Below are 22226 nucleotides of genomic sequence, written 5' to 3' on the forward strand. Positions count from 1 at the left end.
ACATTTCTGCTTTTCAAATAAAGATACCAAGAAAACGAATAAAAATTGATAATGGAGTAAATTAGAAAGTTGCTTAGAATTGCATGCTTTATCAGATAAAGCATGCAATTCTAACCAACTTTCTAATTTACTCCATTATCAATTTTTATTCGTTTGGCACCCTTGGCACCCCAGAAATTTTGGAACTACATTTCCCATGATACTGGGCCAGTCTAAAAAGTGTGTCTGAGCATCATGAACATCTGGGGTGCCAAGGTTGGTTACCCCCTGCTCTATCTGAATCATGAAAGAAAAAATTTGGGTTTTGTGTCCCTTTAAGTGAATAGACTAGATAAGCATGGGGTCAGATTTGCACATGCTCAGAACTGGCTGAATGAAACTTAAGTTTCAAAAAATGTCTCCACTCTTATCACACTGAGGTGAGAGGCTACAGTGAGAAATTCAAATTGCTAATTTTACAAGAAAACAAGCAAGTTGTTTGTGTACAAAAAAAAATTGAAAAAAACCCCAGCTCCACTTAGTAATACCAGTGCACGTAAATGTGTGCTGGTATTAAAAAGATTAGGCGCAATGCGAATAGGGAAGCATTGTGGTCGCCAGAGCGTGATTTAATCGGAGCCTCATTCTCATGACATGAGACACGGCTGAGAACCTAGCACAGCGAAGCGGGTAAGTCATGCAGCAATGGGCAGCAGATTATAAAATATATATGAATATATACATATATATTTGTGTTTATTTAAATATTTTTCTTTATTAAATAGAGATTCACCGTACAGTAATATTGAAATAACATCACAGCAAAGCATATCCTGAACAAAATTATAGCAATAGGTGTGGTTAACAGAAACGTACATTTCTCCAACATTGGTGTGTCCGGTCCACGGCGTCATCCTTACTTGTGGGATATCTCTTCCCCAACAGGAAATGGCAAAGAGTCCCAGCAAAGCTGGCCATATAGTCCCTCCTAGGCTCCGCCCACCCCAGTCATTCTCTTTGCCGTTGCACAGGCAACATCTCCACGGAGATGGTTAAGAGTTTTTTGGTGTTTAAATGTAGTTTTTATTCTTCTATCAAGTGTTTGTTATTTTAAAATAGTGCCGGTATGTACTATTTACTCTGAAACAGAAAAGGATGAAGATTTCTGTTTGTGAGAGGAAGATGATTTTAGCAGACAGTAACTAAAATCGATTGCTGTTTCCACATAGGACTGTTGAGATGAAGTAACTTCAGTTGGGGGAAGCAGTTAGCAGACTTTTCTGCTTAAGGTATGACTAGCCATATTTCTAACAAGACGATGTAATGCTGGAAGGCTGTCATTTCCCCTCATGGGGACCGGTAAGCCATTTTCTTAGTCAAACAAACAGAATAAAGGGCTTAATATGGGCTAAAAAACTGGTAGACATTTTTATGGGCTAAATCGATTGCTTTATTTGGGCATTTTATTCATATTTATGCTGACAATTTGCATTTATAAACTTGGGGAACGTTTATTAAACGGCAGGCACTATGTTAGACACCTTTTCCAGTCAGGGGGCCTTCCTAGTTGTAGACTGAGCCTCATTTTCGCGCCATTACTGCGCAGTTGTTTTTTGAGAGCAGGGCATGCAGATGCATGTGTGAGGATCTGAAATTTGCTGGAAAAGCTTCTAGAAGGCGTCAATTGGTATCGTATTCCCCTCTGGGCTTGGTTGGGTCTCAGCAAAGGCTATAGCTGGGACTGTATAGGGGTTAAATTTGTAAACGGCTCCAGTTCCGTTATTTTAAGGGTTAAAGCTCTGAAATTTGGTGTGCAATACTATTAATGCTTTAAGACACTGTGGTGAAATTTTTGAACAATTCCTTCATACTTTTTCACATATTCAGTAATAAAGTGTTTTCTGTTTAAAATTTAAAGAAACAGTAACGGTTTTGTTTAAAACGTTTTTTGTGCTTTGTTGACAAGTTTAAGCCTGTTTAACATGTCTGTACCTTCAGATAAGCTATGTTCTATATGTATGAAAGCCAAGGTGTCTCCCCATTTAAATTTATGTGATAATTGTGCCATAGCGTCCAAACAAAGTAAGGACAGTACTGCCACAGATAATTAAATTGCCCAAGATGATTCCTCAGATGAGGGGAGTAAACATGATACTACATCATCTCCTACTGTGTCTACACCAGTTTTGCTCACGCAGGAGGCCCCTAGTACATCTAGTGCGCCAATGCTTATTACCATGCAACAATTAACGGCTGTAATGGATAACTCCATAGCAAATATTTTATCCAAAATGCCTACTTATCAGAGAAAGCGCGATTGCTCTGTTTTAAACACTGAAGAGCAGGAGGGCGCTGATGATAATTGTTCTGTCATACCCTCACACCAATCTGAAGGGGCCATGAGGGAGGTTTTGTCAGATGGAGAAATTTCAGATTCAGGAAAAATTTCTCAACAAGCTGAACCTGATGTTGTGACATTTAAATTTAAATTAGAACATCTCTGCGCACTGCTTAAGGAGGTGTTATCTACTCTGGATGATTGTGACAACTTGGTCATTCCAGAGAAATTATGCAAGATGGACAAGTTCCTAGAGGTTTCGGTGCACCCCGACGCTTTTCCTATACCCAAGCGGGTGGCGGACATAGTAAATAAGGAGTGGGAAAAGCCCGGCATACCTTTTGTTCCCCCCCCTATATTTAAGAAATTATTTCCTATGGTCGACCCCAGAAAGGACTTATGGCAGACAGTCCCTAAGGTCGAGGGGGCAGTTTCTACTCTAAACAAACGCACTACTATTCCTATCGAAGATAGTTGTGCTTTCAAAGATCCTATGGATAAAAAATTGGAAGGTTTGCTTAAAAAGATTTTTGTACAGCAAGGTTACCTTCTACAACCCATTTCGTGCATTGTTCCTGTCACTACAGCAGCGTGGTTCTGGTTCGAGGAACTAGAAAAGTCGCTCAGTAGAGAGACTCCATATGAGGAGGTTATGGACAGAGTTCACGCACTTAAATTGGCTAACTCTTTTATTTTAGATGCCGCTTTGCAATTAGCTAGATTAGCGGCGAAAAATTCAGGGTTTGATATCGTGGCGCGCAGAGCGCTTTGGCTAAAGTCTTGGTCAGCGGATGCGTCATCCAAGACAAAATTGCTTAACATCCCTTTCAAAGGTAAAACTCTATTTGGACCAGAATTGAAAGAGATTATTTCAGACATCACTGGGGGAAAGGGCCACGCCCTTCCACAAGATAGGCCTTTCAAGGCCAAAAATAAGTCTAATTTTCGTTCCTTTCGCAATTTTAGGAACGGACCGGCCTCTAATTCTGCATCCTCTAAGCAAGAGGGTAATGCCTCACAACCCAAACCAGCCTGGAAACCGATGCAAGGCTGGAACAAGGGTAAGCAGGCCAAGAAGCCTGCCGCTGCTAACAAAACGGCATGAAGGAGTAGCCCCGGATCCGGGACCGGATCTAGTAGGGGGCAGACTCTCTCTCTTTGCTCAGGCAAGAGATGTTCAGGATCCCTGGGCGCTAGAAATAGTTTCTCAAGGTTATCTCCTGGAATTCAAGGAACTACCCCCAAGGGGAAGGTTCCACATGTCTAACTTATCCTCAAACCAAATAAAGAGACAGGCATTCTTACATTGTGTAGAAGACCTGTTAAAGATGGGAGTGATACACCCAGTTCCAATAAAGGAACAAGGAATGGGATTTCTTCTGTTAAGTGTGATCAGTCCACGGGTCATCATTACTTCTGGGATATTACTCCTCCCCAACAGGAAGTGCAAGAGGATTCACCCAGCAGAGCTGCATATAGCTCCTCCCCTCTACGTCACTCCCAGTCATTCTCTTGCACCCAACGACTAGATAGGATGTGTGAGAGGACTATGGTGATTATACTTAGTTTTATATCTTCAATCAAAAGTTTGTTATTTTAAAATAGCACCGGAGTGTGTTATTACCTCTCTGGCAGAGTTTGAAGAAGAATCTACCAGAGTTTTGCTATGATTTTAGCCGGAGTAGTTAAGATCATATTGCTGTTCTCGGCCATCTGAGGAGTGAGGTAAACTTCAGATCAGGGGACAGCGGGCAGATGAATCTGCATAGAGGTATGTAGCAGTTTTTATTTTCTGACAATGGAATTGATGAGAAAATCCTGCCATACCGATATAATGTCATGTATGTATACTTTACACTTCAGTATTCTGGGGAATGGTACTTCACTAGAATTACACTGTAAGAAATACATAAAGCTGTTTAATAACTAGAGATTATGTTTAACGTTTTTGCTGGAATGTAAAATCGTTTTCATTTGCTGAGGTACTGTGTGAATAAATGTTTGGGCACCATTTTTCCACTTGGCAGTTGCTTAATCTGTTTTTCTGACAGTTTCTGTTCTCCCTCACTGCTGTGTGTGAGGGGGAGGGGCCGTTTTTTGGCGCTTTTTCTATGCATCAAATATTTCAGTCAGCAACTCATTGTATTCCCTGCATGATCCGGTTCATCTCTACAGAGCTCAGGGGTCTTCAAAACTTATTTTGAGGGAGGTAATTTCTCTCAGCAGAGCTGTGAGAATTATAGTTTGACTGAGATAAAAAACGTTTATTCTGTAATTTGTTTCCTGCTTTCAGAATTTGTTATCTTTGCTAATGGAATTAAACCTTTGCTAAAGTTGTGTTGTTTACAAGGATTGAGGCTATAACTGTTTCAATTTATTAATTTTCAACTGTCATAGATCTTCTGTGCTTCTTAAAGGCACAGTACATTTTAATATTATTCTAATTGAATTGTATTTCCAAGTTGCAAGTTTATTTGCTAGTGTGTTAAACATGTCTGATTCAGAGGATGATACCTGTGTCATTTGTTGCAATGCCAAAGTGGAGCCCAATAGAAATTTATGTACTAACTGTATTGATGCTACTTTAAATAAAAGTCAATCTGTACAAATTGAACAAATTTCACCATACAACGAGGGGAGAGTTATGCCGACTAACTCGCCTCACGTGTCAGTACCTACATCTCCCGCTCAGAGGGAGGTGCGTGATATTGTAGCGCCGAGTACATCTGGGCGGCCATTACAAATCACATTACAGGATATGGCTACTGTTATGACTGAGGTTTTGGCTAAATTACCAGAACTAAGAGGTAAGCGTGATCACTCTGGGGTGAGAACAGAGTGCGCTGATAATATTAGGGCCATGTCAGACACTGCGTCACAGGTGGCAGAACATGAGGACGGAGAACTTCATTCTGTGGGTGACGGTTCTGATCCAAACAGACTGGATTCAGATATTTCAAATTTTAAATTTAAACTGGAAAACCTCCGTGTATTACTAGGGGAGGTGTTAGCGGCTCTGAATGATTGTAACACAGTTGCAATACCAGAGAAAATGTGTAGGTTGGATAAATATTTTACGGTACCGACGAGTACTGAGGTTTTTCCTATACCTAAGAGACTTACTGAAATTGTTACTAAGGAGTGGGATAGACCCGGTGTGCCGTTCTCACCCCCTCCGATATTTAGAAAAATGTTTCCAATAGACGCCACCACAAGGGACTTATGGCAAACGGTCCCTAAGGTGGAGGGAGCAGTTTCTACCTTAGCTAAGCGTACCACTATCCCGGTGGAGGATAGCTGTGCTTTTTCAGATCCAATGGATAAAAAGTTAGAGGGTTACCTTAAGAAAATGTTTGTTCAACAAGGTTTTATATTGCAACCCCTTGCATGCATTGCGCCGATCACGGCTGCAGCGGCATTCTGGATTGAGTCTCTGGAAGAGAACATTGGTTCAGCTACTCTGGACGACATTACGGACAGGCTTAGAGTCCTTAAACTAGCTAATTCATTCATTTCGGAGGCCGTAGTACATCTTACTAAACTTACGGCGAAGAATTCAGGATTCGCCATTCAGGCACGCAGGGCGCTGTGGCTAAAATCCTGGTCAGCTGATGTTACTTCTAAGTCTAAATTGCTTAATATACCTTTCAAAGGGCAGACCTTATTCGGGCCCGGGTTGAAAGAGATTATCGCTGACATTACAGGAGGTAAAGGCCATGCCCTGCCTCAGGACAAAGCCAAGACTAGACAGTCTAATTTTCGTTCCTTTCGTAATTTCAAAGCAGGAGCAGCATCAACTTCCTCTGCACCAAAACAGGAAGGAGCTGTTGCTCGCTACAGACAAGGCTGGAAACCTAACCAGTCCTGGAACAAGGGCAAGCAGACTAGGAAACCTGCTGCTGCCCCTAAAACAGCATGAATTGAGGGCCCCCGATCCGGGATCGGATCTAGTGGGGGGCAGACTTTCTCTCTTCGCCCAGGCTTGGGCAAGAGATGTTCAGGATCCCTGGGCGCTAGAGATAATATCTCAGGGATACCTTCTGGACTTCAAATACTCTCCTCCAAGAGAGAGATTTCATCTGTCAAGATTGTCAACAATCCAGACAAAGAAAGAGGCGTTTCTACGCTGCGTACAAGAGCTCTTGTTAATGGGAGTAATCCATCCAGTTCCACGATCGGAACAGGGACAGGGGTTTTACTCAAATCTGTTTGTAGTTCCCAAAAAAGAGGGAACTTTCAGACCAATCCTGGACTTAAAGATCCTAAACAAATTCCTAAGAGTTCCATCGTTCAAGATGGAGACTATTCGGACAATTTTACCTATGATCCAAGAGGGTCAATACATGACCACTGTAGATTTAAAAGATGCTTACCTTCACATACCGATTCACAAAGATCATTATCGGTACCTAAGGTTTGCCTTCCTAGACAGGCATTACCAGTTTGTGGCTCTTCCATTCGGATTGGCTACAGCTCCAAGAATCTTCACAAAGGTTCTGGGTGCTCTTCTGGCGGTACTAAGACCGCGGGGAATCTCGGTAGCTCCATACCTAGACGACATTCTGATACAAGCTTCAAGCTTTCAAACTGCCCAGTCTCATACAGAGTTAGTGCTGGCATTTCTAAGGTCACATGGATGGAAGGTGAACGAAAAGAAAAGTTCACTCGTTCCACTCACAAGAGTTCCCTTCCTGGGGACTCTTATAGATTCTGTAGAAATGAAGATTTACCTGACAGAGGACAGGCTAACAAGACTTCAAAGTGCTTGCCGCACCCTTCATTCCATTCAACACCCGTCAGTGGCTCAATGCATGGAGGTAATCGGCTTAATGGTAGCGGCAATGGACATAGTACCCTTTGCACGCTTACACCTCAGACCACTGCAACTGTGCATGCTAAGTCAGTGGAATGGGGATTACTCAGACTTATCCCCTTCTCTGAATCTGGATCAAGAGACCAGAAATTCTCTTCTATGGTGGCTTTCTCGGCCACATCTGTCCAGGGGGATGCCATTCAGCAGACCAGACTGGACAATTGTAACAACAGACGCCAGCCTTCTAGGTTGGGGTGCCGTCTGGAATTCTCTGAAGGCTCAGGGACAATGGAGTCAGGAGGAGAGTCTCCTGCCAATAAACATTCTGGAATTGAGAGCAGTTCTCAATGCCCTCCTGGCTTGGCCCCAGTTGACAACTCGGGGGTTCATCAGGTTTCAGTCGGACAACATCACGACTGTAGCTTACATCAACCATCAGGGAGGGACAAGAAGCTCCCTAGCTATGATGGAAGTATCAAAGATAATTTGCTGGGCAGAGTCTCACTCTTGCCACCTGTCAGCAATCCACATCCCGGGAGTGGAGAACTGGGAGGCGGATTTCTTAAGTCGTCAGACTTTTCATCCGGGGGAGTGGGAACTTCATCCGGAGGTCTTTGCCCAAATACTTCGACGTTGGGGCAAACCAGAGATAGATCTCATGGCGTCTCGACAGAACGCCAAGCTTCCTCGTTACGGGTCCAGATCCAGGGATCCAGGAGCAGTCCTGATAGATGCTCTGACAGCACCTTGGGACTTCAGGATGGCTTACGTGTTTCCACCCTTCCCGTTGCTTCCTCGATTGATTGCCAGAATCAAACAAGAGAGAGCATCAGTGATTCTAATAGCACCTGCGTGGCCACGCAGGACTTGGTATGCAGACCTGGTGGACATGTCATACTGTCCACCTTGGTCTCTACCTCTGAAACAGGACCTTCTGATACAGGGTCCCTTCAAACATCAAAATCTAACTTCTCTGAAGCTGACTGCTTGGAAATTGAACGCTTGATTTTATCAAGACGTGGATTTTCTGAGTCAGTTATTGATACCTTAATACAGGCTAGGAAACCTGTTACCAGAAAGATTTACCATAAGATATGGCGTAAATACCTATATTGGTGTGAATCCAAAGGTTACTCTTGGAGTAAGGTTAGGATTCCTAGGATATTGTCTTTTCTACAAGAAGGTTTAGAAAAGGGTTTATCTGCTAGTTCATTAAAGGGACAGATCTCAGCTCTGTCCATTCTGTTACACAAACGTCTGTCAGAAGTTCCTGACGTCCAGGCTTTTTGTCAGGCTTTGGCCAGAATTAAGCCTGTGTTTAAAACTGTTGCTCCACCATGGAGTTTAAACCTTGTTCTTAATGTTTTACAGGGCGTTCCGTTTGAACCCCTTCATTCCATTGATATAAAGTTGTTATCTTGGAAAGTTCTATTTTTAATGGCTATTTCCTCGGCTCGAAGAGTCTCTGAATTATCAGCCTTACATTGTGATTCTCCTTATTTGATTTTTCATTCGGATAAGGTAGTCCTGCGTACTAAACCTGGGTTCTTACCTAAGGTAGTTACTAACAGGAATATCAATCAAGAGATTGTTGTTCCTTCTTTATGCCCAAATCCTTCTTCAAAGAAGGAACGTCTACTGCACAACCTGGATGTAGTCCGTGCTCTAAAATTTTACTTACAGGCAACTAAGGAATTTCGACAAACGTCTTCTCTGTTTGTCATTTACTCTGGGCAGAGGAGAGGTCAAAAAGCTTCCGCTACCTCTCTTTCTTTTTGGCTTCGTAGCATAATTCGTTTAGCTTATGAGACTGCTGGACAGCAGCCTCCTGAAAGAATTACAGCTCATTCTACTAGAGCTGTGACTTCCACTTGGGCCTTCAAGAATGAGGCCTCTGTTGAACAGATTTGCAAGGCTGCAACTTGGTCTTCGCTTCATACTTTTTCCAAATTTTACAAATTTGACACTTTTGCTTCATCGGAGGCTATTTTTGGGAGAAAGGTTCTTCAGGCAGTGGTTCCTTCTGTATAAAGAGCCTGCCTATCCCTCCCGTCATCCGTGTACTTTTGCTTTGGTATTGGTATCCCAGAAGTAATGATGACCCGTGGACTGATCACACTACAGAAGAAAGGAATTTATCAGGTAAGCATAAATTATGTTTTCTTCTGTTAAGTGTGATCAGTCCACGGCCCGCCCTGTTTTTAAGGCAGGTAAATATTTTTTAATTTATACTCCAGTCACCACTTCACCCTTGGCTTTTCCTTTCTCGTTGGTCCTTGGTCGAATGACTGGGAGTGACGTAGAGGGGAGGAGCTATATGCAGCTCTGCTGGGTGAATCCTCTTGCACTTCCTGTTGGGGAGGAGTAATATCCCAGAAGTAATGATGACCCGTGGACTGATCACACTACAGAAGAAAGGAATTTATCAGGTAAGCATAAATTATGTTTTTATTCCAATCTGTTCGTAGTTCCCAAAAAAGAGGGAACTTTCAGACCAATTTTGGATTTGAAGATCCTAAACAAATTTCTCAGGGTACCATCGTTCAAGATGGAAACCATTCGAACGATTCTACCCACTATCCAGGAAAGTCAATTTATGACTACCGTGGATCTAAAGGATGCTTCCGTACATATTCCTATCCACAAAGAACATCATCAGTTCCTAAGGTTCGCTTTTCTGGACAAGCATTACCAGTTTGTGGCCCTCCCATTCGGGTTAGCTACTGCTCCAAGGATTTTCACAAAGGTGCTAGGGTCCCTTCTAGCGGTTCTAAGACCGAGGGGCATTGCAGTAGTACCTTACTTGGACGACATTCTAATACAAGCGTCGTCCCTGTCAAAAGCAAAGGCTCATACAGACATCGTTCTGGCCTTTCTCAGATCACACGGATGGAAGGTGAACATAGAAAAAAGTTCTCTGTCTCCGTCGACAAGAGTTCCCTTCTTGGGAACAATAATAGATTCCTTAGAAATTAGGATTTTTCTGACAGAAGTCAGAAAATCAAAACTTCTAAGCTCTTGTCAAGTTCTTCATTCTGTTCCTCGTCCTTCCATAGCGCAGTGTATGGAAGTAGTAGGGTTGATGGTTGCAGCAATGGACATAGTTCCTTTTGCACGAATTCATCTAAGACCATTACAACTGTGCATGCTCAAACAGTGGAATGGGGACTATACAGACTTGTCTCCAATGATTCAAGTAGATCAGAAGACCAGAGATTCACTCCGTTGGTGGCTGACCCTGGACCATCTGTCCCAGGGAATGAGCTTCCGCAGACCAGAGTGGGTCATTGTCACGACCGACGCCAGTCTAGTGGGCTGGGGCGCGGTCTGGGAATCCCTGATAGCTCAGGGTCTATGGTCTCGGGAAGAGTCTCTTCTTCCGATAAACATTCTGGAACTGAGAGCGATATTCAATGCTCTCAGGGCTTGGCCTCAACTAGCAAAGGCCAGATTCATAAGGTTCCAATCAGACAACATGACGACCATTGCGTATATCAATCATCAGGGGGGAACAAGGAGTTCCCTGGCGATGAAAGAAGTGACCAAAATAATTCAATGGGCGGAGGATCACTCCTGCCACCTGTCTGCGATCCACATCCCAGGTGTGGAAAACTGGGAGGCGGATTTTCTGAGTCGTCAGACATTCCATCCGGGGGAGTGGGAACTCCACCCGGAGATCTTTGCCCAAATAACCCAATTATGGGGCATTCCAGACATGGATCTGATGGCGTCTCGTCAGAACTTCAAGGTTCCTTGCTAGGGGTCCAGATCCAGGGATCCCAAGGCGACTCTAGTAGATGCACTAGTAGCACCTTGGACCTTCAATCTAGCTTATGTATTTCCACCGTTTCCTCTCATTCCCAGGCTGGTAGCCAGGATCAATCAGGAGAGGGCCTCGGTGATCTTGATAGCTCCTGCGTGACCACGCAGGACTTGGTATGCAGACCTGGTGAATATGTCATCGGTTCCACCATGGAAGCTACCTTTGAGACAGGACCTTCTTGTTCAGGGTCCATTCGAACATCCAAATCTGGTCTCCCTCCAGCTGACGGCTTGGAGATTGAACGCTTGATTCTATCGAAGCGTGGGTTTTCAGATTCTGTGATAGATACTCTGGTTCAAGCCAGAAAACCGGTAACTAGAAAGATTTACCATAAAATATGGAAAAGATATATCTGTTGGTGTGAATCCAAAGGATTCCCATGGAATAAGATAAAAATTCCTAAGATTCTCTCCTTTCTACAAGAAGGTTTGGAGAAAGGATTATCTGCAAGTTCTCTAAAGGGACAGATCTCTGCTTTATCTGTCTTACTACACAAAAGACTGGCAGCTGTGCCAGATGCTCAAGCATTTGTTCAGGCTCTGGTTAGGATCAAGCCTGTTTACAGACCTTTGACTCCTCCCTGGAGTCTAAATCTAGTTCTTTCAGTTCTTCAAGGGGTTCCGTTTGAACCTTTACATTCCATAGATATTAAGTTACTATCTTGGAAAATTTTGTTTTTGGTTGCAATTTCTTCTGCTAGAAGAGTTTCAGAGTTATCTGCTCTGCAGTGTTCTCCGCCCTATCTGGTGTTCCATGCAGATAAGGTGGTTTTGCGTACTAAGCCTGGTTTTCTTCCTAAGGTTGTTTCTAACAAAAATATTAACCAGGAGATAGTTGTACCTTCTTTATGTCCGAATCCAGTTTCAAAGAAGGAACGTTTGTTACACAATTTGGACGTAGTTCGTGCTCTAAAATTCTATTTAGAGGCTACAAAAGATTTCAGACAAACATCTTCCTTGTTTGTTGTTTATTCTGGAAAAAGGAGAGGTCAAAAAGCGACTTCTACCTCTCTTTCCTTTTGGCTTAAAAGCATCATCCGATTGGCTTATGAGACTGCCGGACGGCAGCCTCCTGAAAGAATCACAGCTCACTCCACTAGGGCTGTGGCTTCCACATGGGCCTTCAAGAACGAGGCTTCTGTTGACCAGATATGTAAGGCAGCGACTTGGTCTTCACTGCACACTTTTGCCAAATTTTACAAATTTGATACTTTTGCTTCTTCGGAGGCTATTTTTGGGAGAAAGGTTTTGCAAGCTGTGGTGCCTTCCGTTTAGGTAACCTGATTTGCTCCCTCCCTTCATCCGTGTCCTAAAGCTTTGGTATTGGTTCCCACAAGTAAGGATGACGCCGTGGACCGGACACACCAATGTTGGAGAAAACAGAATTTATGCTTACCTGATAAATTACTTTCTCCAACGGTGTGTCCGGTCCACGGCCCGCCCTGGTTTTTTAATCAGGTCTGATGAATTATTTTCTCTAACTACAGTCACCACGGTACCATATGGTTTCTCCTATATATATTTCCTCCTGTCCGTCGGTCGAATGACTGGGGTGGGCGGAGCTTAGGAGGGACTATATGGCCAGCTTTGCTGGGACTCTTTGCCATTTCCTGTTGGGGAAGAGATATCCCACAAGTAAGGATGACGCCGTGGACCGGACACACCGTTGGAGAAAGTAATTTATCAGGTAAGCATAAATTCTGTTTTCACTTGCTGAAATAATCAGAAACATTAGAACTTGTATGTCGGCAGTGTACATTCACATAATAGCTAATATAAAGAAAAAATATCAGATACCGGGCATTAATTGGCCCTAGGAGGGGAGCAAATAGGGTGTGAGCCAACAGGGCACACATACTAATTTTCCAGACAACTTGATGATTAGAGATTATACACATCTCCCTCATAGAAAGGGTAAAGAAAGAGATAAAGAGGGGAAGAGGAGGAAGAGAAAGAGAGAGAGGAAAGAAGAAGAAGAAAAAAAAAAGGGGGGGGGGGGAAGGGGCTGCATGTACTCCCTCCTCACGGTTCGGGAGTAGATCGCACTGCTGGTAGGTCTCATTTATCGAAGCTCAAACCAGTCAGACCACGTCTCCCAGTAAGAGTTCAGGGTATTGTTTTCTCCGGCGACAAATCTCTCCATGGTTGCGAAGTGATTCATCACATCACATATCACATTTAAATTTGGGGCCTCAGTCCGTTTCCATGCCCGAGCTATGCACAGTTTGGTCGCTGCCAGGGCGTAAATTAAGAACTTCTTGGTGTTCAGGGAGAAAGATCTCGGAAGAATGTGAAGCAAAGCCATCTCAGGTGTCAAGTGGACATCAAGGTTCATGGAGCTAAGTAATAGTTCAACCTCTCTCCATAGGGGGGCAACCTTCGGACAGCTCCAACACACATGGAGGTCGGAGCCCTCAAGGTTACACCGTCTCCAGCACTCCCTGGTGGAGGACGGGAACATCGCTGCCAGTCGGGTTGGGACTCTGTACCACTTCAACACACCTTTCATATATGTCTCAAAAACTGTGACACAATGAAGCGTCTTTTTAGTAACAGTAATTGCATAAGCAAGGTCGCCCTCAGAGATGGTAATGTTGAGCTCCCGACACCAGGCTCATATCTGCCACGGCACACCAGGTGTACAGTCATTAAGAAGCGTGGTGTAGTGGAACGAAATGGGACGGGATCTCAGTCCCCCCAGACACCATCTAGATTCCCACCCCGTGATCCCTCTGAGGGATGTCGTGGGGAATCCCCTTGCCTTGACAATGCTGAGCACTCTGAAGCTCTCAAAGCGAAACCATAGTGGGTTTTCCCCACCGGGTCCTGCTAATTGTGAGGTCGTTGTAAGAGTACCCGAGTGATACAAATCAGAAACCTTCGTGATGTCTCTACTCTTCCAGAAATCAAAGTGAATCTCTGGTGAGTTCCATAGTAGACCCCTCAGACTCTGGATCGGAGAAGGATAGGGCGAAACACCCAGTCTGTGGCGAAGCTCGTGCCAGATACGTAGAGAATGACTGACAATGGGGTTATTGATCTGAGCTAGGAGGTTCGCATGCTTAGGTACCCAGATAGCATCCCGGAGGTCCAGATTTGGCTAATTGTTCCAGGTGGTACCAGCCTGGTCTACCTGTCTCCACTCCCCATGCAGTGATATGAGTGAGCCTCGTTGCTTCATAATAGAGATATATGTTTGGAAACGCAATACCACCTTTAGAAAAGGGTCTCTGGAGAATTTTATACGCTATTCGGGGAATCCTGTGTCCCCACACATATCGGAGGAAAATTCTATGGATCTGTTAAAGAATCCGATGGGGCACATTAAAGGGGAGGCATCGAAACAGATATAAGGCCTTCGGGAGGAGCGACATCTTAAGCGTGGCGACACGCCCTAGCCAAGAAATCTCACGGTGGTCCCATGATATCGTCAAGGATCTAATTTCAGCCGTCAGCTTATCGAAGTTAAGTTTGATCATAGTGTCTACATTGTCACTAAGCATTACACCCAGGTGGGTTAGGCATTCTGTAGACCACTGAAATTCAAATTTATCCTGCAGTGCGAGTAATCGCTCTGCGGAAATGTTCATGGCATATGCTTCAGTTTTAGCTACATTGGACTTGTAGTAGCTATCCCCGCCAAATTTTTCAATTAGGTCAAAGACCTTCGGAATCGAAGACTCCGGATTAGTCAATAGGAGGGTCACGTCATCCGCAAAGAGGGCGATCCTCTCTTCGCGTGACGGGTATGGAACTCAAGTAATTTCATCTGACAAACGTATTGCTTGGGCAAAGGGTTCCATCACCAGGGAAAAGATTAAAGGAGAGAGGGGGCACCCCTGTCTGGTGCCATTGGAAATATTTATTACCAGCGAACAAAACCCTGGGCCCCTGATACGGGCGTGGGGGGAAGTATAGAGGGCCTGAATGGCTAAAATAATTTGGGGGGGGGGGAAGTTGAACACTCTGAGAACCTCCCATAATTATTCCCACCGTACCCTGTCGAAAGCTTTCTCAGCATCCAGGGACAGGGCCACCAGTGGGGTACCATTCCTACGGGCGTCTGAGAATATCGTAATTAAGCGTCTCGTGTTGTCTGGCCCCTGACGGCCTTTAGTAAAGCCGACCTGGTCCGACTGTATAAGGGTGGGTAGTAGATTAACTAGCCTGTCCGCAAGGAGTTTCGAATAGAGTTTCGTATCAACATTGATTAACGAAATCGGACGATAACTACTGCATAGCGTCACGTCTTTGTTCGGTTTAGGAATAGCGACGATGGACGCCTCAAGGTTCTCTCTCAATATTTGGCCATCTGATTTAATTTCGTTAAAAAGTTGTCCTAGCACCGGGGTCAGTAATTTCGAAAATCTCTTATAGAAAGCACCAGGGAAACCGTCTGGTCCCGGGGCCTTGTTATTTTTCAGATTTTTAAGAAGTAGTGAGATTTCTCTATCTGTAAACGGTGTCAGGAGAGACTCTCCGTCCTCCTCCGAAAGCGCCGGGAGACCGAGACCCCGAAGGAAATCACCAATTTCCGTGATCGAGGCGGATCGAGGATGCTCACTTTTAGCTATGTTATATAATTTGTCATAGAACATAGCAAAGGCTGATCCAATGGCAGCTGGGGCATAAACTCTCTTACCGTCCTGTGTGATATAAGGTATTCTTGCTGTAGCCGTTCGTTTTCTTAATTTACCGGCCAGAAGTGAATCCGCCCTATTACTTTTGTGGTAAAGGAGTTGTTTGAAAACTGAAAAGGCATTTTGGATTCTCTGTAATTCCAGCTCCTTGATCAGGCTTCTCAGTCTCTGTACCTCAGTGGAGAGAGCCTGAGTGGGGTTTTGTCTATTCAAAGTTTCCGCCACTCGAAGGTCACAGTGGAGCTTTCCCAAGGGAGCCCCCCTCGAACGACGTAATTCTGCCACCTTAGTAATACAGAAACCCCGTAGATAAGCTTTCAAGGCCGCAAATCGAATCTGATGGGATGTTTGTCCCTCTCGGTTGTCATGTAGGAACTTAATGATTTCATCCTCGAGCCCTAGTAGGAAGGAAGTATCCTTCCACAAGAACCGCGGAAACCTCCAATGAGGCCTATCTATAGACGCCCTCGGGCCATACACCTGGAATGCAACGGCATCGTGGTCTGACCAAGTACAATAGTGAATACGCGCCTCGTTGATAGAGTTCAACGTCCATGAATCAACAAAAAAATAATCAAGCCTGGAGTAGGACCTATGAGAGGCTGAAAAATATGTAAAATCTTTCGCATCGGGATGATGTGCCAGCCCTACGTCAAAAAGAGTGCTGGGCAATCAAGTGTTGAAACTTTGGAGCCACCGAAGTGGTATAAGAGTCAATCCGTTTATTAGAAGGGATTTTCTTGTCTAGGAGAGGATCCCAGACAAGGTTAAAATCGCCCCCCAAGACCAGGGTGCCCTGTTTCAGTCTATCGACTAGGAGAAGAGTCCTTTTTAAGAAGGAGACCTGTCTTTGGTTAGGACTGTATACATTAACAAGAGTGAACAATTGTTCATTAAGTTTTCCTATTAAGATAAGGAAGCGGCCCTCCTCATCTCTTTCTGCATGAACCAAATGGAACGACACCCTTTTATTAATTAGGATAGAGACACCTCTCGTTTTGTCTTTGTAAGTAGAGTGGAATATTTCAGAGTAATCCGAGAACTTAAGTGTAGGCATGTGTGTGGTCGACCAATGGGTCTCTTGCAGATAGACTACATCTGGATTACGTGATTTAAGGAAGTTTCTTAACAGACTGCGCTTATTGGGGGAATTCAGACCCTTCACGCTCAAAGTGAGGAAGGTTAGCGCCATAGTATGCATTCTCCTATTTTGCAAGGCACAGGGAGGGGAGAGAAAAAAAAAAAAGGGGGGGGGGGAAAGAGACCTCAAGGAGGGGAGGTGAGGTAAGAGAAAAAAGGGCAAAGAGAGGTAAAATACTAGAGTACAGAGGAAGATGTGTTACCCAAGAGCTAAACCCCTTCAGAGAGTGAGGGATCAGCAAGTGGAGTACTCACCAAGTATAAAACCAAGTCTGGGCACTATCATATAGTGGAAGGAAACAAGGTAGGAATTTAGAATCTGTGTTCACGTGTTTACAATGTAAACTACAATTCTGGGGGGGGGGGGGGGGGCAGAAACCCGTTGGATTGGGTTATTTAAGTTTTAAGTAAATAATCGTGGTAGCCCGCAGCTACGGGGTACTTAACATATATTTATTTTAAAACTTCCTGACAAAAACATTACTAAAAAATAGAAAGATATTAGCTTGTAAGGTTAAGAGTAAGGGGGGGAAATCAATATAAAAGGAGTGGGCTTGGACCCATAGTTATGGCTGAGAAACCTGGAGGGCTTGCCGTGGTGGATGTGGCGGTTTAGTGGGATGATAAAAATCTAGGCCAAGGAATTTTAGACTAAGGGGAATGGACTTATAAATATATACAATGATGTCTATATATATATATATATATATATATATATATATATATATATATATATATATATATAAATACATGACTGAGGTTGTAATACTCTATGACACCTCACCCGTGAGTCTCCTAATAGGTATCATTGATTTAGCATATGTCCGGGTGGACTAGAGGCCATAGGTCAAAGATAATCAATTGCTAGTTAGTGTACAGTAGAATAGACAGATAAAACATATAGCTATAAAACCTACTTAAGGGCATAAACATATACAAGCAAATGCATTACTACCCGATATATAACCCCCTCCCATGAGAAAAAAAAAGGGGGGGGGGGAAGTGGAGGACTCTCCCCAGATCACTATCTGCTTTAATTACCAATGCATGATCTCACCCACATTAGAATGTGACAAAAAAAATTTAACGGTGGAGCATTGGTGTATACTACGTGTGTAGCACCTGGTGAAGAAACATTGACATATGGTCTATGCATCAATAATGGGGAGGGGAAAAAAAAAAAAAAACATACACGAGCATGTCAACTTTAAATTCAAACCTTGGCATTTAAATTAGGAAGTAAGGCACATCATATCACAAATAGTAGGACTTATACATCTCTCAATACATTCCTTTCCCCCATATCATTCCCTCCCCACAGCCTGGTGGACCTTGTGTCATTAGTGTCCACGGACTGGTGAGAGACTAGACAGGTTCCCAAGGTATAAGACCAGAGGGATTTTTTATGTCCAAAGATAAGCAGTCTATGGAATTACGAGCCACCTTGCTAGAAAGAATAAACATGGATCCAAGCCATTACATGAAATACAGTCCCCCCTTTTCAAACTAAGATACTTATCGTCCTGGGTTAATCAGTCACTCAGAATCTGGAGCAGGAGAATCCGACCGGAGCAAACCAGCCGTAGAGGATGAAGCAGTGTCTGAAGGCAAACTGGAGGCAAAAGACTGTGACTTATGCGTGGGTGATCTTTGTGGTAAAGGCTGCCACTCTGAAGCAGGCCTAATAAGTGTAGACTGAGTTTTCAGTGGAGCAGCTATTGGAGTTGCAGGAGGCTTTTCCCTTGGAGGTGAAGGATGGCCCCTAGGCCCTGGTATATGGAGAAGATCCCATTCTTTAAGATATTGACGGGCTCTATCTGGGGTGTTAGCTGCCAAAAGGTGATTATCTTTGTGGATGAGGAGCTTCGTAGGGTACCCCCATCTGTATTTAATTCCCTGCTGTCGGAGAATTTTAGTGACCTCTCTGAATGTGGCTCTCTTTTGGCTAGTAAACTGAGAGAGGTCTGGAAAGACTTGAATGTCCCGGAATTTTTCTGGTAAAACAGGGTTGAAAAACATCGCCTTGGCGATCTGCTCTTTGTATGTGAAAAAGTGAAAGCGGGCTATCACATCCCTGGGCTTTTCGGATGGAATATTTCGTCCTCTAGGTAGCCTGTGAACTCTGTCAAGCAAATTTTCATTAGGCAGTTGTGGCGATTTGAGGTGGCCACAAAATTCGGCTAGGAAAGACTCCAGGTCGGCAGCAGGGATTTCCTCGGGGATCCCCCGGAATCTGAGATTGTTGCGGCGGGAACGGTCTTCGATGTTTGCCATCTTTGCTTCTACTGTGTCAAGCATATCAACCAGTGCATGTGAATGGTTGGAAAGATGTGCCTGTTCTACCGCCAGATCTTCCTGTTTTTGCTCTAAGGCCTCAACCCTCTCGCTGATTGTGCCTATATCCTTTCGTAGGTCTGCTATGGAACTTTTGAAAGTTTTAGTGAGAGAGTCTTGCAAGTTAGTGATTTTTTTGAGTAATTGTGTTAACAATTTCAGTCGCCATAGTGGATGGAAGTTCTCCAGTTGTCTGAGAGTACTGGTCAAATAACTCACTTTCAGTGGATGGAGGAATATTCAGAGACTCTGAACTTAGCTGTCTATCCACCTGAGAATTAGGTTTAAAATGGTCAGACATGGACTTTTTGTATTCAGCTTGGTTTACAGTCTTTCTCCTAGAGCCCAGTGGCATGATAAGAAAATGCTTGCGGCTTATTCCCGCTCAGGCAGTATGAAGTGTGCACAATTATAGGTGAACCGAGACCTAGGAGAAAAGTAGTTGTCAGATATGGAAGTTTAGGGCATAGTAGAAAGGAAGAGGGACAGAGCCCCCTTAACTATTTCCCCCTGTCGCCAGACTGCCTGCAGGTTTACATAATTGAGTCTATAAGGGCCTTTTAGCCCTGCTTAGGAAATGTGTAGACTGTCCAGAAGGAGTGTATACCTATGACATAGAGCTCACTCACTCAGCAGGCAGGTGTTGAAAATTATTTGTTGTTAATAATCTTCTCACAGGGTACAGTTAGATAGCACCACCATCCAGGAAAGCAGCATAAAAAACTAAAGCTGTGTGCAATATACGGTAAATACCAATCCAAATTTTTATCACAAATCTCCCTGGTTCATAATTAAAAGGGAAGAAACACGGTAAATACCAATCCAACTATTGCATATGAGACAGTACCTTCAGCTTATATATTATTGAAGGAGCACCCACATAGGGAGAACGCATGTGGGGCAATGGTATATACTGATATATAAAAGTCCTTGTGAGCTAGTTTCTATAGCCTATGGCTCAGAAAGGGACAATATACTGTGTTGTTAGCAGAATCACAGGTTGTATATCACTTATATCAGAGGCTAGCAACTTTCTACTCACACGCTGCCACGTGGGATGTTGTTGAGGTCACTGTGTCTGCTAAGCTTCTGAAAAAAGGTTGTCCATCAGTATTTTCCCTCACCCTTAGGGTGATTGTTGATCCGGAGGGTTGGTCAGAGGGTTTGCTGGCACCGGGAGAATTTTTGCAAGTGTAGGCCCAATATTGAGTGCCGGTGTAGGCTGCAGCCGCGGTCTTTCCTATGAAACGTTCCGGTACTCCCAGGCGGCCTAAATTTGCACTTTAAAACGCCCGAAAAAACAGACAAGGGGCAACTCCAGGTAGCCACACAAATTGTCCTAGGTGGTTTGTGGGCAGTTTCGCTGCACTTAGCTGGTGGAAAAGGCCAAAGTATACTGTTTTAAAAGCAGAGCTCTGTCTCTGCACGTCTTGCTAGTTCAGCTGCAGGCTCCGCCCCTATATATTTGTGTTTATATGTGCGCGCTTTTGTTAACTTTTGGAACGCTATTTGCCCCTGTGAGCTCACGGTAGCAATAACCAACCACTTGTTGTAATGGCTAGTTATTTATAGCGCTCCACTTGTAATCTAGCCCACAGTCAGCTATGGCTGGGATTAATTCCTCAAATTACTTTCAACATACCAAATTGTAAAATATATTACAATTATCACTGAATAATAGTTCTATCTACATAAACATTTTTCAAACCACTCAAATTCACTTAAAAAAAATAATACAACGAAGCGATTATCTCTCACCATAAAAATATAAACTGAATCCTTCATTATATGAAGTATTTATATCTAAAGATGAGTAATTTGATGAAATCTAAAAATGGTCAAAGTGGAGGGAGGAAGAGAGAAAAAGGGGGGGGGGTAAATGCACAGAGCTGGAGATTGGTGTCTGCAAATATACAGCCCCCGATGGGTTCAGTAGCTGTATTCAGCTCTGGATCAGTAGTGCTTTGCAGCTGGCTTTAACCTTTACAAAAGGAGTTAAACACATAGATTAAAGGTTTATGGGCTGGCGAGATTATTTAAGAATGCTCACCAGTACTTCTATTTCCCTGGTGGAATTCTTTAAAGCCACTTTTTATCCTGAAACAGTTGTCTCGCTAAGAGGCGTATACTGCATTTTATGTGAAGGAGTTGTATACATTACAAAAGTGCACAATTAAAATCGTAATTTAAAAATCATATAAAATGAGGGTCAGAGAGAAAAATAGATATTCGCCTCCATAGTTATGTTTAAGCAATAGTCCAAAATTATATTATACCCTTGCACATTACAGATTTTATTATTGCTACTTTTAAAATGCTGATGATTTTGTTCCTGTGGGGACTCACAATCTAGGTATTTCTATACATTTTTGGGGTTATTGTGTAAATATTTTGTCCTCTGGGACACATTTTGAATTTATAAACCTCCAAAAATTTACCTTGTTAATAATCCCTCCACTCTCCACCACTCCTTCTGCTCCAACAATAACCAGGTCTACTTTTTCCATTATGTAACTGTGTAAAGGAGAAAATAAAAGTGTAAGCTCATCAGGATTACTAGGCTTAGCTGGTAAAATTAAAACATCTTGCACTCACCCAACTGCAGAGTCCAGGATCACAGTGACTGGGACATTAAGGTTTTTCAGTGCTTCTGCTGTTTTCTTCCTAAAGGGAGTGGAAATATAACAGTGAGGTAATCTAACTTGATAATATCCATATGGAAACATACACTATAAATATGGATATTTATAACGAGCGTATGCTGAGCCTTGGTCACTTGTGCAAACACCTGTTTTCAGCCTCCATAAGGCCAGGTACAGAAACTATAACCACCTCACTTTAATCACTTAGATGGAATCCTGGCCTGATTAAATCATTCTTGGTCAAAGCTGGATTACACAATCCTCTTTATACCTACGTGCTCAGTCAAAGCTTGTTATGTCATATAAATACATGGAGTTCACCCTCCAATATTTTCATATAAAGAGCATACTCTCTCTAAGTATTGGTGCTATTTGACATTCAATCTTCCTGCAAGTGTCATGGAAAGCACAAATGTTCTATCTTGTATTTAAACAATATGCTTTAAACATTCTAAATATCTTTTAAGCATTAAAAAAAGTGTTGTTCGAACTGCAGAGGGGAACCAGGCAAGGTTGTC

General features: G+C 43.4%; 1 protein-coding gene across 1 annotated transcript in view; it reads right to left on the reverse strand.

Moving 5' to 3' along the window:
• Window positions 1-22226, reverse strand: part of EIF2B1 (eukaryotic translation initiation factor 2B subunit alpha) — a 71357-nt gene that overhangs the window by 2667 nt on the left and 46464 nt on the right. The window contains exons 6-7 of the mRNA XM_053701817.1: window positions 21662-21730; window positions 21505-21580 (exon numbers count right to left, since the gene is read on the reverse strand). Coding sequence (XP_053557792.1) covers window positions 21505-21580; window positions 21662-21730 — 145 coding nt within the window. The remainder of the gene's footprint in view (window positions 1-21504; window positions 21581-21661; window positions 21731-22226) is intronic.

This window comes from Bombina bombina, chromosome 2, assembly GCF_027579735.1.
Source record: "Bombina bombina isolate aBomBom1 chromosome 2, aBomBom1.pri, whole genome shotgun sequence".
Taxonomy (NCBI): Eukaryota; Metazoa; Chordata; class Amphibia; order Anura; family Bombinatoridae; genus Bombina; species Bombina bombina.